The 18270-nt window shown below is 36.6% G+C and overlaps 1 protein-coding gene across 5 annotated transcripts in view; it reads left to right on the top strand.

Moving 5' to 3' along the window:
• Positions 1 to 3852: 3852 nt before the first annotated feature.
• RALGAPA1 (Ral GTPase activating protein catalytic subunit alpha 1) overlaps positions 3853 to 18270 on the top strand; it is a 314150-nt gene continuing 299732 nt past the window's right edge. For all 5 annotated transcript variants that reach the window (XM_044664768.1, XM_044664769.1, XM_044664766.1 and 2 more), the window contains exon 1: positions 3853 to 3958. In XM_044664768.1, coding sequence (XP_044520703.1) covers positions 3853 to 3958 — 106 coding nt within the window. The remainder of the gene's footprint in view (positions 3959 to 18270) is intronic.

Genomic DNA, 18270 nt, shown 5'->3' with positions numbered 1-18270 from the left:
TTTTTTCACTCTTGATCTCTCTTCAGAACTATAGTTATATCTTTTCTCAAACTCAACTCAAATTTAACGTGCCTAAAACTGAACTCATAATATTCCCACCAAAATTTGCTCCTCCTCCTACCTTTCTCTATTTCTGATGGTGCATATTCTTAGTCAGTTAAATAAGCTTGGACTTATTTTTGCCTTTTCCCAATTCCTCATCCCACACATCCAAATTATTTGCCAAGTCTAGCCTAATCTTCCTCAGTTCTCTCATGTGATCATGGGATTAAAAATTTAAAGCTGGAAGAGATTTTAGAAGCCATCCTAGTATAACCTTCTTATATTACAAATGAGGAATCTGAGGCTTAGAGAAGTTAAGCAAGTTATATAGCTAGTTAAGAACAATAGTTGGAGATTTCAATCCAATTTTGATTATTCCAAATCCAGCACTTTTCCCACTAAATTATCTTCTTTCCTTTACACTATAGCTACCCTAATTCTATGTTTATCATTTCTTATTCATACAAGTCTAATTTCCTGTTTCTAGTCTCTCTCCTCTGTTCTTACTTTTTTCCTTTACTCAAAAACTTTCAAAGGTTTCTCATTGTCTATCTAGTATCATGCACTTTCCTTAATCTGTAATATAAGGACTCCTACAATTTTATTTCAAGGTATTTACCAGTTTAATTTCATAGTACCCATTTTCCTATATACTCAACATTGCTGTTTAGTCTTATCTGATTCTTTGTGACTCCATTTGGGGTTTTCTTGGTATGGTTTGCCATTTCCTTTTCCAGCTCATTTTCCAGAGGGGGAAATTGAGGCAAATAGGATTAAATGACTTGTCCCTGTGTGATACTTCTAGTAAGTGTCTGAGGCCAGAATTGAACTCAGGTAGATGAGTTTTCCTGAATTCATAGGTCTTAGCACTTACCACTGCACCACCTATTGCCCAGTAATGTTCTAGCTCAAATGTACTACATACTCCCCCTAACCCCATCTTTCTCTGTCTTATACTCACAACCCATGTTTGAAATGGAATTCCCTATACCTCAATTCTACTTGCTAGGATTCCTTCAGAGAACAATTTAGGTGCTGCCTCCCACCATAAATGACATTATAGCATTTCAGCTATAGTTCTTCACACTTACTATATTCTGCCTTGTATCACTGTTATTTATGTGCATTTACTCTCTATTCTCAGCCTATATATTACTATATATTCTCTATAAGTTCCTCACTTTTTTTTTGCTCTAGTGCTCTTTCCTTAAAGTTCTATTCCAATGTCTAATAATGATATAGTGGTTACCTTAGTTTCTCAGAGGTTATTCCTGTAGAGTGTATAAACTCTGGCTCATGCTACCCAAAAAAAAAAAGCTTTCAGTACAGGCAGGGCAACAGACTGAATCAGCCTCTGACCATAAATTGAGAGATATATGTCATTACTATTAGTTTGGCCATTAGATTCTCCAGTTTTTTGACAAATGAACTGAATTATCTCTCCTAAGGAAAGGAAGAGTTGTAGTTTGCATTAGTGGAGTGAGTACTCACATAAGTGAAATTGTAGAGTAGTTGAAGCATTCAAGTACATACCCAGCATGTGGTACACAGCTTCACGTCTCTTCAATTGAATGATCACAAACTGAATTATAATAAGTCAATACACATTAATAAGTACCTACAATGCCTCAAACAGTGTGCTAAGCAATGGGGATATAAAGGCAAAAGACAATCAGTCCCTCTTTTCAGGAAGCTCACTGACAAAAGAGGGAAAATAAAATGCAAATAAGCTATGTACATGCAAGCTTATATGCTGGAAAAATAGAGATCACAAGTAGTAAAGTACTAGAATTAAGAAGGAAAGGCTGCCTATAAAAGATGATATTTTAATTGGGATTTGAAAGAAGCCAGGAGTCAAAATGAGGAGAAAAAGAAGTATAGGGGTCAGTCAGTGAAAATGCTTGGAGAAAAGAGAACAAGGGTAGGGTAATTTGATCAAAGATGTAAGTGGGGAGGGGCAGTGTAAGGAGTAAGAAAACTTAGAGTGGGGAAGCTATGAAGGGTTTTGAAAGACTGAGGATTTTATATTTGAACCTAAAAAGGATACAGGGCCACTAAAATTTACTGAGTGGAGGGTTGGACTTCTACTTTAGGAAAATCACTTCGGTACCTGAGTGGGATGAATTGGAGTGGGTAGAGACTTGAGGCAGACTGATCATCCAACAGTCTATTACAATAATAAAGGGTAGATTTGATGAGCACCTTTACTAGGGTGGTAGTAGAGTCAAAGGAGAAAAGATACGTGAAAGATTGGAGAAATGTTACAAAGCTGCAATCAATAGGCCTTGGCCACAGATTGGATATAGGGGATGAAAAGAGTAAGGAATCATGGATGATACATGTAGATTGAGAGTCTGGGGAATTATTGGTAAGATGGCAGTGAACTTTGGAAGAGAGAAGGAGGGGGGGCAAAGTAACAAAGTTCAATTTTGTCAGTTTTCTCCTCTGTAAAATGTGGAGGCACTTTGAGAAACAGCTGTTGGTATAGTGGATAGAGTGGTGGACTAGGGAGTCACAAAGGTCTAGGTTCACAATCCTACTTCACAGACACTTATTAGCTGTGAGCTTGGGCAAATCACTTAATATTTATCTGCCTCAGTTTCCTCATCAGTAAAATAATGGCTTGGACAACGTAGATTAGTTTATTCCAAATTCCTTTTCACTACTGAAATTCCTTAGCTCTGGCAACATAATTGTGACTTGTAAAGTATTTTCAAACAAGGGCAATATAGTTTATTCTACAAATGTTCAAAAAAATTGTGAACTTTGGTAAAAAAAAAATCTTCATTCTGGGCAAAATAGACCTGACAAATCTAACCTATAAATCTATAAAAGGCAGAAAATAAAGGACCAGCCCATTAATATTCTTTGATATGACATTCATTATATACTCACATTCTATTTGAGGTTTTGAAGAATAATCTTTTGCCAGAAGAGCAGGAAGGCAGCGAGGAGATCATCCCTAAAATTAAATGTACCTACTATTAAGTCAGAAGGCAGCACTTTACTTAGGAGTTATTTATCTTCCAGAACTATCTTTGTTTTTCCTTTGGCTGGGCACACCATCACAGAAAACCAAATATGGGGAAAGGGCTGATATGACCTCACGCTGGCATGATGTAAGAGATCACTGACGACAGAAGGCTGTTGCCATGGGCACCATTCGCCACCGACGGCAGAGTCGTGAAACCCTATCCTGGCTCTTAGTTTCCAGTTCTGGCGCTGCTTGGTGGGAGGTACCGAAAAAGCCTTTAACCTTTTGGGGGCCCCAGAGAAAGTGGACGGAGGACTGCTGAGGCCGCGGACCTTCGCCTCTCACTCCGCCCGCCTAGGTCTCGGCCTCCACCCCTTCTCCACCCCCACCCGCCTTGAAGCTGGGAACTTGAAGCTGGGAACTGCGGTAGCCGAGAGGAGGAAGAGGAGGGGGAGCAGCAGCAGGAGCAGGAAGGAGCAGCCCCAGCAGCAGCGTCAGGAACAGTAGCAGCAACAACAGCAGTAGCTTTAGAGGGGGCGACGGCGGCGGCTCTGGCTCTGGTCTGGCTCCCTAGATTCGTTCAGGGCCTGGTGGAAGGATCCGCCATATTGGAGACAGTGTAGGCGGTGTCCAGGGCCTGCGGCTGGAGGCTGGAGGAGGCGGAGGCCGCGGCCCTGGCCTCATCCCTGGGGGCTTGGCTCTGCAGCGGCCCCCGAACCCACTGCCGTGAATGAGCCACTGACGCTGGTCTCCTCCCCGCCCTCCCGCCCCATTCCCTCTAGTTTCCGCCGCCAGGACAGGGCCGGGCGGGGGCCAGAGGCGGCGGCGGCGGCGGGATGTTCTCCAAGAAGCCGCACGGGGACGTCAGAAAGTCCACTCAGAAGGTGCTGGACACCAAGAAGGACGCACTGACCCGCCTCAAGCACCTGCGCGTCGTGATCGGTAAGGGAGCGTGGTGGCGCCGCGGCCGCCGGGTGGGATCCCCAAAGCGCAGTCCCTGGTCTCTGGTGTGAGCCCAGCCAGGGCGCCTGGTGGGGGTGGGGCGAGGCATTTCTTGGGAAAGGGACACCAAGAAGCGAGAGTCTCATCTTAGAGAGGGAAGACTTCCAAAGACTGAAGTTATTTGGAACATTAGTATAAAGTGACTTTTGTAATTCTATATAGGGCCTAACGCATTTTTGGTGTTGACTGTTCATTACTTTTGTAAAGTTATACACCTTGTAGTCTATGGTGTACTTTCGGGAGTTTGGATATTGATATGTTTACCTAATAGCCTAACCACTGCCATCTCCATACGAGGGAACATAACTAAAATAGTCTTTTTTAATCCTCTAAGATAATAATAATCCCTTTATCTTCCATTTTTAACTTCTTGACCGAAGAGGATCTCAGAAGGATCAACTGCTTGCATACCTCTCTGAGAAGTGGGTGATGCCCATAGTTCTGCTGTGAACGGGCTCCTCCCATGTTAATTTTGGAGCATCTTATTTTCACATCATCCTTAACATCTAGAAAGAAAGCTCATTCTCATCCGAAAACGAGGAGAAAAGAACTTTGCTTTTCCGAGTTAATGAGATGTCTTAGGAATTTTCGTGTTAGTTTTTTGTTTATTTTAAATTAGATGGTCTGTCATATCATTTGGCCTCCTGCTTTACCTTTGTTAATGCTGGAGCACCAAACTGGACATCACTTGTGTTTTGGGTACAGAGTTAAATTATGACTTATTGGTGTTTGGCTAGGCACGGTATCTGATGCACTTTTGAAAATAAGGTTTACTCAAGTACTTACTTACTGCTAATGAAGAGTTAAACTCCACATCCTAGGTAGCTGTCTCTTTTGTCCTTTGTTATTACAGTGGGGTATGAAATAAAGAGAAAACAATTTAGTGCTAAATAAAAATTGAATAAGCGGTTTTTGCAGAAGATAGGTAATAATTAAAGCCTGGATCCTAGAAAGCTTTCAAGATAGAAATGGAAATGATGATGTCAAGCACTTAATAAATGTTAATCTCTGTATAGATGTATGGAGGAAAGGCAGTGTTGTATAAAGCCTAGAGCACTGGACTTGTTGACAAAGATCTGTGTTCAACTCTTACTTCTTATTGGGCTGATGGTTTAATTGCTGCCCTAGCATCAGTTCTGTATTAATAAAATAGGATCATGATTTTGGGAGGATGAAGTGAGGCAGTGAATGGAATATTCTTCAAACTTTATAAAATACTTTCTAAGTGTTAGTGTTTGTTATGAAAGCTATTATTATAGGATAGAGTCAGTTCAGAAATATCTTGTTTTCTGCCCTGTGAATGAATATTTTGGAGAAAAGATTTGAGTGATATGATAGCAAAATAAATGGGTAGATATAAGAAAATATTTATAATATAACATTCATTGGCAATTTAGGGATTAGTACTTGTTAAGGACAAGATGAACCAAACAGATAGTTGTGGAACTGTGAATTCTGTAATCCCTCTCCTTATAGTTGGTGACTACATTAAGCTTCACTTAGTTAACTGCCTCAGTTCTTTAGTCATAGAAAAAAGGGTTGTTAGAGAAGACAGATCAGTTTTTAATGCAGCTAAGATCATAGTTAGGAATTGATTACATATGATACTTTGTGTTGAAAGTCTTGTTTCTTCTAGTAAAAACTCCAGTTTCTTAGTAATTCTTTAATAAACTAGAACATGAAAAAAAAGTATTTTGAGGCTCTCTACAATGAAAAATATTGTATATTTGATATTCTTGCCGTATAGAAATTTGCACTGGCAAATTCCAATTAATATATAAAGTTCAAAAAGTGATCCTGCAATACCTTGGTCTTAAAATATTTATAGTATTAGTAGTTCTTTTTAGGACATATAGATAGATATGAATATATATGGCCATTCATAAAGTGTTTCTCATTTTCAGACCATTGCAATTGTTTCTTGTGGTGCTCTTTGTAAATTGTAAGAATTCTGATAAGAAGCCTAAAAATTCATGTAACTTGACAAATTTAAGTAATTATATTGACCTACTGTGAGAAATTTGAATTTTATTGGCTGTCTTCCACTACTGTCCCTTTTATTCACTTTTTTTTAAAACCTTTCTTTTCAAGTCTTTTCAAACTGAATAGTATACGTTAGGGATAATGGGAAATTTTTAATCCTCATTTTAAAAAATGCTTATTTAGATAGACATTAATTCAGACTGTAATTGAAGTAGAATATACTTGTTTTTTAAGTGATGCAGAACCATGAAGTAAAGAGTTTGCAAGAGACCTGAGAGGTCATCTTATTTTATAGATGATAAAAATAAGGGTCCAGAAAAATTAGAGAACTTTAAAAGCTTTGTTACTTACCTTGAACTAGAGTCAGGGCTGGGACTAGAATCCAGATTTTTAGACTCCTAGTTCTGACTTTGATCTCCTTTACTCTAGTTTCAGATGAAAAGATATACCTTCTCCTCTGTCAGGCCAACCCTCTCTACTTGTACTTCTTGTATTCTGTAGCAAGCAGGTTACCTTACTTTCTCATTTTCAATTTCACCTTGTCTGCTGCCTCCAAACAACAGTTCTGTGTTTCCTCTATCCTTAAGAAACCCTTACTTGATCTTTTCCCACTAGCTGTCTTTTTATATCTTTCCTCTTTGTTGCTAAATTTCTTGAAAAAAAAACAAAAAAACATCTACACATAGTACCTTCAGTGCCTTTCCTCTTACTCTCATTTAAACCTACAGTCTAACTTCTAACATCATTTAATTGAAACTGCCTTCTACAAAGTTACCAATGAATGATCTCTCTTAGTTGCCTAATCTGTGTTTCTTTTTGAATATCCTTTATTTTCGTAGATACTTTCTCCTTTCCAGGATTTTGTGACAGATCTCTTTTTGACCTATTATCTCTCTGATCGTAAACAAGTATATGTTTATATATACTCATTAAACAAGTATATACTTCAGTGTTCTTGGGCCCTATTTTCTTTTTTCTTTATCTTTATATGATTTCACTTGATGAATTCATCAATTTCCATGGGTTTGATCATAGCCCTATCCTTTTTTTTAAACTTGTACCTTCTGTCTTATAATAAATACTGTATATTGGTTCTAAGGCAGAAAAGCAGAAAGGGCTAGGCAGTGGGGGGCCAAGTGACTTGCCCATGGTCACCACACAGGGAGGAAGTGTCTAAGGCCAAATTTGAACCCAAGATCTCCCATCTTTAGATCTGGCTCTAAATCCACTGAGTCACCTAGCTGCCCCTCAGCCCTATACATTTTCCTGAAATGGTCTCTCTATTGCCAGCTGTCCCTTTGACATCTTGAACTGGATGTCTTGTAAGTTTTTCAGATATATCCTTTCTATTCTTATTAAAAAATGAATGAGGGAGGGGGCAGCTGGGTAGCTCAGTGGATTGAGAGCCAGGCCTAGAGATGGGAGGTCCTAAGTTCAAACCTGGCCTCAAACACTTCCTAGCTGTGTGACCCTGGGCAAGTCACTTGACCCCCATTGCCTACCCTTACCACTCTTCTGCCTTGGAGCCAATACACAGTATTGACTTCAAGATGGAAGGTAAGGGTTTGAAAAAAAAATGAATGAGGGTAAAAACTTTTTAACAAATAAACCTGTCAGACAAGATGAAACCACATACCCCAAAAGGCATGTCTCTTTTTGCAGTTTAAATATCTCTTCTTCTCAGGAGGTGGGGTGGCATGCTTTATCTATCCTCTGGACCTGGTTGGTCACTGTATTGATTTGAGTTCTTAAGTCTGTAAAGATTAAAATTAATATACAATATTATATTTTATAAAGTTTATTAATAATAACGAAAGTAAAAAAAGCTGGCTAACCAAGCCGTGCAATGGTGGGGAAAGAGAGAAAGGCGGAGTTCCCCACAACTGTATACAAGACATGACCAGGCAACATGGTGGAAAGATTAAAAGGAATTCTGGGGAACGCAGTTCAAAGGTACAAAATTCTTTAATTATACAAGTCTTTCAGAATAGCTTTCTTTTTATAGCGTTGTTGTTCTTCCATTTATCCTCAGTCAATTCTTAATCCTCAGGATTTGCTAAAATTGTCTCTTTTATCATTTCACACAAAAGAACAATATTCTATTACTTAAATACACTACTATTTGTTCATTCATTTTCCAGTTTCCTTTTTAGATTCAATTCTATTTTTTTTCCCTTTTTTTTCATCTCTCCTTTTCAGTATTAGAAAGTTTGTTTTGCCTGGGCAACACCCTCCCCAGTATTATCCTCCCTCTTAATTACCTATCCATTTCTGCTTATTTAATTGTTGATTTTGGTGTATTTCTGCATAAAATTCTTTCTGTGTTCAACTCTTCTTTGCTTGTTTCAGATAAGAGTTCAGTTTATATGATGCCTTCTCCCCAACTCCTTCTTCCACGTTTGTATATCTTTTTGTATACACCAGTAATAAGGACTACTAAATTCTAGACCCTTTTCCCTTCTTTGTACATGACTATTTCTTAAACCCTCCCTTCTCTTTCCCCTTTTAAAACACATAGAACAGTCCATCTCTACTCTCTCAAGGTTCTGAAAGTACACTTTATTCTTCTTCCCTAATTAGAATGTTAGCATTATATCATCATATAGCTCTTTCAATTGCCATAAATTTACCTTTCTAGTTTCTATATTTGCAATTTTCATCTCTGATTTTTCATCAGAAATTCTTGAAAGTCTTCTATTCCATTAAATGTTCTTTTTTCTTTAGTATTAGATTCGGCTTTTAAGGGTAAATTACAACCCTGTCTTGTTGAAAATCTCTTTTTACCTTTTGTAATATTGTATTCTAAGATTTCTTACATATGGTTGAAGCTATCTGGGTTTGGGTGATCCTGACTGTGGTTCCTTGAATTTGAGTTATTTTTATTTTATGTTGGAACTAAAAATTTTGGCTATGACATTGCTGTAACTTTTCCTTTGGGGGTTTCTGATTTTAAGATAGGATCAGTTGATTTTTCTATATTTTGTCCTCCATTTCTAATAACAATGGCTGTTTTCATTTTGATTTTTTAAAAATATTATCTTTAGACTTTTTAAAATCAGAAATTATTCTTAAATTATCTTTCCTTGTCCAGCTTTATAACTAAAATTTTTTTATATCAGTTAACTGACATTTTATTTTTATAATATTTTTGTTTTGTTTTAATATTTCTTACTGGCTTGTGTAATCATTAAATTTCTGTTTGATCTCTTCTAGTTTGCAAGAAGTCCATTACTTAGGTAAGCTTAGATTGCTTTTCATTCTAAGATATTTATTCTCCAAATTTTTTTTCCTGTACAACATTTATCTCCTATTTAATTTTAAGTATTCATGTGGTCTTTGAGAAAAAAAAAAACGTTTTTTCTTTCAAGTCTCTACTTGCAATTCTTGTGAAGGTACCATCTCCTTTTGGATTTTTTTATACTGGTTATTATGTTTGATATATTTACGCATCAAGCTTTAGTTTTTTAATTAGAGGTTTGTACTAGTGATAAGCTCTGCCCCCTGTTGTGCGTTTGAGTGAGATCTCTAACCTTTCATCACTGATTGTTTCCCCATTGCTACTTCCAAGCTCTTCCTTTACTACTATTACTCAGTAACCTTTCCTTTTTTGAAGTTTATTCAGTCCATACTTATCATTCATTCAGTCTCTCAGATATTCTCTGACCTTCATACCTCAAAGAGTTCAGTTCCTGGCTCAGTCTTTCTTCTTCAACTTCTTTCTTCATACCTGGGAACTTTAGCAAACATATTGATATCCTCTCAAATATCCTGACTACCTCCCAATTCCTCAACTTAATAATTTCCCATGAACTAACGTATCCCTCTATCTTACCACAACTATACTGTTTACTTTCTAATCCCTATTTTTTTTTCATTTAGTTCTTAAGTCCTATTGTTTCTGCTTTCATAACTTCTTTCTTATGCTCTTCCTTCCCTCCCCTTCTCTCTTGACACTGCAGCCTGGTGAGAGTGCCTTATCACTTCACAACTTGACAACTTTTTCGATTAGCCTTTTGGTTGGTCTCTCTGCCTCAAAACCTTCCCCACTCCATTCTAACCTCCATTCAGCTGTCAAATCAGACTTCCCAAGAGCTCATGTGTGACTGTATCACCACCATGACCATCCTGCTATTCCTGGCTTCTTCAGTAAGAGACTTCCTGTTACTTCCAATTTCAATTTTTTTTAAAAAACCATTACCTTCTCTCTTAGAATCAATAGTGAATATTGGTTCCAAGGCAGAAGAACAGTAAGGGGTAGGCAATCAGGGTTAAGTGGCTTTCTCAGAGTTAACACAGCTAGGAAGTATTTGAGGCCAGATTTGAACCTAGGAACTTTTTTTTTTAAACCAATACTTTTATTTTTTTTTTACATGATTTATGTTTTTACTTTCCCCTTCACCCTCCCTTCACCGCCCCCGCCATCCAAAACACATTTCCACTGGTTTTAACATGTGTCATCAATCAAGACTTATTTACATATTATTGATAGTTGCATTAGTGTGGTCCTTTCGGATCTACATCCCCAATCATGTCCCTATCAACCCATGTTGAACCTAGGAACTTTCAATTCTAGGCTTAGCTATCTATCCTAAGAATCACCTACCTGCCCAGCTTTTCTCATCTCCTTTATACATTCCCTGGGATCTAGTAACACTGGTTTTCTTGCTGTTCCTTACAGATGACAGTATCTTTTGATTGAACTTTTTTCACTATCTCCATGTCTATCATTCCCTCTTTCCCAATTTATGCCTCTTGGCTTCCTTGAGGTCTTAGATAAAGTCCTACTTTCTGTAAGAAGTCTTTCCCAGTCCTCCAGAATCTTAGTGCCTTACCTCTAAAAGACGTTTGCCAATTTATGCTATATATATATATTGTTTATACATGGGTATTTCTATGTTGATCTTATTAGATTGAGAGCAAAGACTTTTTTTTAATCCACAGAACATACTGTTCCTGACACAAAGTACGTAATAAATACTAGTTGACTGATTATCTGGAATTGGGATCAGCAAACCAAATATTTTAGACTTTCTGAGCCAAGAGACAAAATTGACGCAATGTAGGTACTTATATAAAAGAGATAAAACAAATTTCCACAATTTTTTATTAATATAATTTGAAATATAATAAAAATGGAGTATAATTCATTTTATAATACAGTTCTGCTGATGAGAAAAATGGAATTTTGGGGGGGAGAATAACATTTTGCTTAATTAGGTTTCTAGCATTCTTCTTCATCAAAATTGATGGCAAATGTTTATCTGTTAATGCTGATCTGTATTGAGAATTCATGCAATTCATTTTTTTTTAAACCCTTAACTTCTGTGTATTGGCTCCTAGGTGGAAGAGTGGTAAGGGTAGGTAAATGGGGGTCAAGTGACTTGCCCAGGATCACACAGCTGGGAAGTTTCTTTGGCCGGATTTGAACCTAGGACCTCCCATCTCTAGGCCTGACTCAATCCACTGAGCTACCCAGCTGCCCCCATGCAATTCATCTTTGAAAAATATCTTTTCAAATAAATAAAGAATGCCTTTTCAGTATTACTATTGCTGTATAAATTGTTCTCTTGGTTTTGCTTACTTCACTTTGCATCAGTTTATAATCTTTTCAGGTTTTTCTGAAACCATCTCCTTCCTTCTTTCTCACAACACAATAGTATTCCATTACATTTATATGGCATAAATAGATTTTGATGGTTGTTGTTTAGTAGTTGCACTTGTGTCTCTTGACTCATGACTCCATTTGATCCCATTTAGGGTTTTCTTGACAAAAATACTTGAGTGATTTGCCATTTCTTTTTTTTTTTTGAAATCTTTTTTTTTCTTTATTTTTTTAAACCCTTAATTTCTGTGTATTGACTTATAGGTGGAAGAGTGGTAAGGGTAGGCAATGGGGGTCAAGTGACTTGCCCAGGGTCACACAGCTGGGAAGTGTCTGAGGCTGGATTTGAACCTAGGACATCCCGTCTCTAGGCCTGGCTCTCAATCCACTGAGCTACCCAGCTGCCCCCCATTTCTTTTTTCAACTCATTTTACATATGAGGAACCTGAAGCAAGAAGAGTTAAGTGCCTTGCCTTGCCCAGGGTCACACAGGTAGGAACTGTCTGAGGCCAGATTGAACTCAGAAAGATGAGTCTTTCAGATTACAGGCCCAACACCTAAATATGCCACCTTGTTGCTTCCCATAATTAAATAAGGACTGACAAATACTGATACTAATCAATATTGATAAGATTTTAATTTAGCATATTCATTGGTTGGAAGGCAATTATAGATTCTCTTTTTTGTTATACTTTCCATGTAAGTTATTACATTGCAGGTTGGTAGAAGCTCCTTAATTACACAATTAAATGGATTTTGAAATAGAGAAATTTCTTTTGTACTTTATTGATGTCTGAAAAAGATTATTGTAACTGTGATTAGACTCGAAAAATATATCTGCCACAAATTTGGTTTGGAATGAAGATCTTGCTTCTCATTTAATCTTTTTTAATTTTTATTTTGAATATTTTCCCCTAGTTACATATTTAGTGTTCTTTCTCTCTTTCCCAAACCCCTTAACTCCCCTTAGCCAATGCACAATTCCATTGGGTTTTACATGTATCATTGATCAAGACCTAATTCCATATTATTGATAGTTGGACTAGAGTTATCGTTTAGTGTCTACATGCCCAATAATATCCCCAACAGCCCCTGTGTTCAAGCAGTTGTTTTTCTTCTGTGTTTCTCCTCCCATAGTTCTTCCTCTGAATGTGCTAGTTTTCTTTCTCATTAGTCCCTCAGCCTTGCTCTGGATCCTTACATTGCTGCTAGTAGAGAAGTCTTGTTATGTTCGATTGTACCACAGTGTATGTCTCTGTGTACAATGTTCTTCTGGATTTGCTCCTTTCACTTTGCATCAATTCCTGGAGGTCATTCCAGTTGATATGGAATTCCTCCAGTTCTTTATTTCTTTGAGCACAATAGTATTCTATCACCAACAAATACCACAATTTGTTCACCCATTCCCCAATTGAAGGACATTCTCTCATTTTCCAATTTTTTGCCACCACAAAGAGTGCGGCTATAAATATTTTTGTACAAGTCTTTTTCCTTATTATCATTTAATCTTTTTGACAGCATGGGAAGTATATGAAGCACTTAGGATATGTTTGTGATTCCAATAACGTTGGTTCTCATGGAATTGACTTTATTGTAGTTTGTGTTGCATGCAAGCTCTGTTTTGCCTTTTAGTCTTAATTTGAATTCATTAAGAAAATTAACAGGTTTGTAGCAAAAGCTAATTTCCATAGCATTTGAATAATAGTAGTTGAAGACAGTTTCTCATTCAGAAAATTTTCAATCTCAGCTCTGAACTAAAAAAAATAAATAAATTATTTTCTGTTTTCTTGTTCTGGAATACTGGTTATACACTGGTAATAAAAAAAAAAGAAAAGTAAAATGTTGCAGTACACAGTAGCAGTAGAAACCCTGCCAAATTACAACTGTGTCACTGCAATTTGTGTTGAGCTGAGCAGCAATGGAATAAATGAGTTGCCAACAGTCTGTTCCTGTTGTAGGATGAAGGTAGTCCATAGACAATATATAAATAAATATGTGTGGCTTTGTTCCAGTAACATTTTATTAATGGACACTAAAGTTAAATTTTATATAATTTTCATGTGTTATGAAATATCATAATCTTTTGATTTTTCCCTAACTTTTAAAAATGTAAAACTGTTCTTAGTCACTGACTGTACAAAAGCAAGCATCATACTGGATTTGGTTCAAGGAGCTTAGTTTGCTGACTCCTACAGAGAAGGGTCTAGGATCATGTAGCTATATGTCTTCTTGACTGAGTTCAATGCTCAGTCCATTGCACTACCCTGCTTTTTATCTTAAACCCTTAGATTTTAACAAGACAGAATGAAATGACATAAACAGTAAACAAGTAGGAAAGAGCATTTTTGGGGTCTCCTAGAGTTATCTGAATAATGACAAAAAAATAATAATTTGACCTTTGAAGTTTTCTTTACAAGCTTTACAAATATTTCATTGGATCATCACAACTCTGAATTATTAATTATTAATTATACTTTACAGAGGAAGAAACATTTTTGAGATTCAGAGTTTGCGTGACTTGCTGTGATGTAATACTATTTGTAAGTCTGAGGTAGAATTAGAATTTAACCTTCCCAGACTGTCCATAGTAATATACTGTAATTTATTTAGCTATTCTTCAATTGTTAGACATATAAATCATTTATAAACTCTTTGTGATTATAGAGTGTGAATATTTTTTCTATAGATGGATATTTTCTTTTTATTATTTTCCTTGTGTATATGTAGGTGAAAAGGACCAATTTGCCAGTTGGGACAACTCAGGGTATGTGGACATGAAGATCCTTGCTGGGAAGAAGCACATCACATCATAAGCTAAATATCCTCAATTTCTTTTCCTCATATGGTGTGATCTCAAGGCCCTAAATTTTCTTTTCAATTTATTGATGTCCTTCCTAAAATATAACATCCCAGTCTGACACATTATTCTAGATGTAGTCTGACAAGGGCAAAATAAAGTGAGATTATCACTTCCAAGTTTTACACACTCCACCTCACTCAGTGCAGTCTTTGAAAGAAAAAAAAAATGGAAAAAGACCTTAGTTGTAAACTCCAAGGGCTCTATATCTTTCAGGATCAAATTCTGTGTTTGACATTCATAATCTGCCTGCCAACCCCTACCTACCCTTTCATATCTTGTTCTCCTGTTTGTCTTTTAAAGTTCATCACCTGGCCCCTTTGTACTTTTCCAGGCTTCTTATGCCTTTTCCTACATATACTGTAATCCACTGGCTTCTTCATTATTCCATGAATAAAACACTTAATTCTTTACTATGGTAATTTTCCATGCCTGAAATCCTGCCTCTCATCTCTGTCTCCTGGGTTCCTTGGCTTCCTTCTTTTTTTAAAAAAATTATTAAATAATTTTTATTTTTTAGAAAAGTTATCATAGTTACATGATTCACATTCTTACTTTCTCCTTCACCTCCCAATGACCTCCTCCCTCTCCCCCATAGCCGGCGCACATTTCCACTGGTTTTTAATATGTGTCATCATCAATCAAGACTTATTTCCAAATTGTTGATAGTTGCATTGGTGTGGTAGTTTCAAGTCTACATCCCCAATCATGACCGCCCCAACCCATGTGTTTAAGCAGTTGATTTTCTTCTGTGTTTCCACTCCTGCAGTTCTTCCTCTGAATGTGGGTAGTGTTCTTTTCCATAAGTCCCTGAGAATTGTTATGGATCATTGCATTGCTGCTAGTACAGAAGTCCATTACATTCTATTTTACCATAGTGTATCAGTCTCTGTATACAATGTTCTTCTGGCTCTGTTCCTTTCACTCTGCATCAATTCCTGGAGGTCTTTGCAGTTCACATGGAACTCCTCCAGTTTATTATTTCTTTGAGCACAGTAGTATTCCATCACCAGCATATACCACAATTTGTTCAGCCATTCCCCAATAGAAGGGCATACCCTCATTTTCCATTTTTTTGCCACCACAAAAAGGGCAGCTATAAATATTTTTGTACAAGTCTGTTTATCTATGATCTCTTTGGGGTACAAACCCAACAATGGTATGACTGGATCAAAGGACAGGCAATCTTTTATAGTCCTTTGAGCATAGTTCCAAATTGCCATCCAGAATGGTTGGATCAGTTCACAACTCCACCAGCAATGCATTAATGTCCCAATTTTGACACATCCCCTCCAACATTCATTACTCTCCCCTTCTATCATTTTAGCCAATCTGCTAGGTGTGAGGTCATACCTCAGAGTTGTTTTGATTTGCATTTCTCTGATTATTAGAGATTTAGAACATTTTCTCATGTGCTTCTTTGGCTTCCTTCTAATCCCAGCTAAAATCCTGATCTCTTTTAATTCTGGTGATTTCCTCTGTTGATTATTTATAGTTTATCTAGCTTGTTTATATATAGTTTTTTGCATATTATCTTTATCATTAGACTGTGAGTTCCTTAACAACACAGGTTACCTTTTGACTTTCTTTGTATAACCTGCTCTATAAATGTTTGTTGACTAGTTGCTATATCACATTGTTGACTTGTATGGAGTTGCATTCAACTAAAACTCTTAGTAAATCTTTTTCATTCAGACTTTGGTTCTGTTTTCCTTCGCCAGTCTTTCCTTTGAAAACTGATTATTTTTTTGAGCCCAAGTATAAAACATTACATATGTCTCTAGCAAATTTCATAATATTAGTTTTGCTTTCTAGCTTGTTAAATTATTTTGGATTCTCTCCCTCTCATCCAGTGATTGAACTCTTTGAATTTTGCATCATTTACTAATTTGATAAGCATTATACCGTTCTCTTTATCCAGGCCATTGATAAAAAAGGTAAAATAGCAGAGTCAAACACAGATCCTTGGGAGAGGTTGTCATTGAGTCATTTTAATTACTGCTAACTGTTTAGCCAGTTCCAAATATCTAATTGTTCTGTCATCACCCACATTTTTCCATTTTTTCTAGAATAAGCATGGGAAATTTTGTTAAATCATTTGCTAAAATCTAGTAGTGACATATATGTTTGTGTATATATGTTTATACATATATAATGTGTGTTTATATATAGAGAATATACTGTGATTTATCAGTAAAGTAGTACACACAAAAAGGGAAATTACTTGTTCTTTAGGAAGCCATTCTAGTTCCTTGTAATTATGGTTTACGTTTCTAAAAGTTCACTAGCTGTGTCTTTAATATATATCCTAAAAGTTTGCTAGGAATCAAAGTTAAGTTTATTAGTGCTGGGGGGTTACCAGCAGTCCAGTTCCCCTTGGGGGCGGGACAATNGTTTGAACTTATTCTTTTCAGCCATGCGTAAGGTACAAGTACATCAGTTCCTAGCTAAACATAATATTTAATTATATTTTAACTAATTATATTATGTATATAGTTATGTTATACTATTCATTCCCATCATCAATCAAGGAGATAGTTATGGTAGTTGATTACATCCAATAAGATATAATAATATCAGTCTGGTCCAATGTTTTGTTCCCATGGTGTTTTTTCTGTTATAGGATCTCTAAGAATACAGTTCTGGTAGGGTGATTCTGTGCTAATTTGTCATTGCCTTAATTTCTTTGTGTTTCACTGTTTCTATGGTCTGTAGGAGCTTGGGAACAAACTCAGGCCAGGTATTTTCTTGCTGGGAACTTTAGAAACTTGCATTAACTCACTAACTGCTGGTTTTCTGCTGGGCTGATTCTAGGGGAAATTTCTATACTCTAAGGGGTTGTACAGGGGTTTATTTTTGGATAGTGGGTAGTCTTTGGCTGTGATTGTTCTTGCCATGAACCTGTATTGTTTTTCTGTGTCTCCTTTGAGCTAGATAAGGATATTGATTGCAATAATTTCAATGCAAGTGAATGTCACTGTAAAAAGAATCATATAGGGTAAACTGAGTGTGGAATCTCCATCCTCTTGACAACCTGCTGTGCTGGATTGTCAGAGCTTGTGAGTAGCTGTGCTAACCTCACAGCCTCAATGGCTTCCGGCATATTAGTATATAGCTTGCAGACTACTGTCTTTTTTTTTGGAGGTGGGGGACAAAATTTTTTCTTTCCAGCCTTATGGTATCTACATTAGTTCTTTTTAGTACCCTGGGGTGTAGTTTGTGTAGCTTGATTGGGTTTGGTGACTTAGCTTCATCAAGTGGAGCTTGTTAAGTTCATGTTTAAATTGAGATCAGAGAATAGAAACTAAGGTGAGTTAAGTTGTGGTTCAGTGGAAATTCTAAAAGGCAGATGAGAAACAGAATTTATGGTAATGATTCAAAAGCCAGAGATCATTTTAGAGTCTTTTAGGGCAAGTGCATTACAAAGTTGTTCTAGTTTCTTCCTTTCTATTCTTTATGCATTCCTGTTGGATGGGACCAAATAAGAAATAATTTATATGTCTTGCTATTTAACAACTTCATTATATAGTAATATCACCAGGGAATTGATTGGGTATATGCTATAGTTTCGGGGTTTTGTATTTTGTAATTACATAAGTCATTCAAAAAAATTTTAGACTTTCACTCATGTTAATTAAACAGCTCTTACATGAAGGCAGTATATTGTATGGAAGGAGAACTCCACTGGGAATCACATTTTAGTTTGAATTACTTTTCTGTTGCTAAATGGGTGTTCTTGGGCACTAGCATGGTGCCATACACATTGTAGTTGCATAATAAATGTTCAAATTGAACTGCATGAATCACTTC

The sequence above is a fragment of the Gracilinanus agilis genome, chromosome 2 (genome assembly GCF_016433145.1).
Source record: "Gracilinanus agilis isolate LMUSP501 chromosome 2, AgileGrace, whole genome shotgun sequence".
Taxonomy (NCBI): Eukaryota; Metazoa; Chordata; class Mammalia; order Didelphimorphia; family Didelphidae; genus Gracilinanus; species Gracilinanus agilis.
Note: the sequence above shows the minus strand (reverse complement) of the source record. Positions and strands in the feature narration are given on the sequence as shown.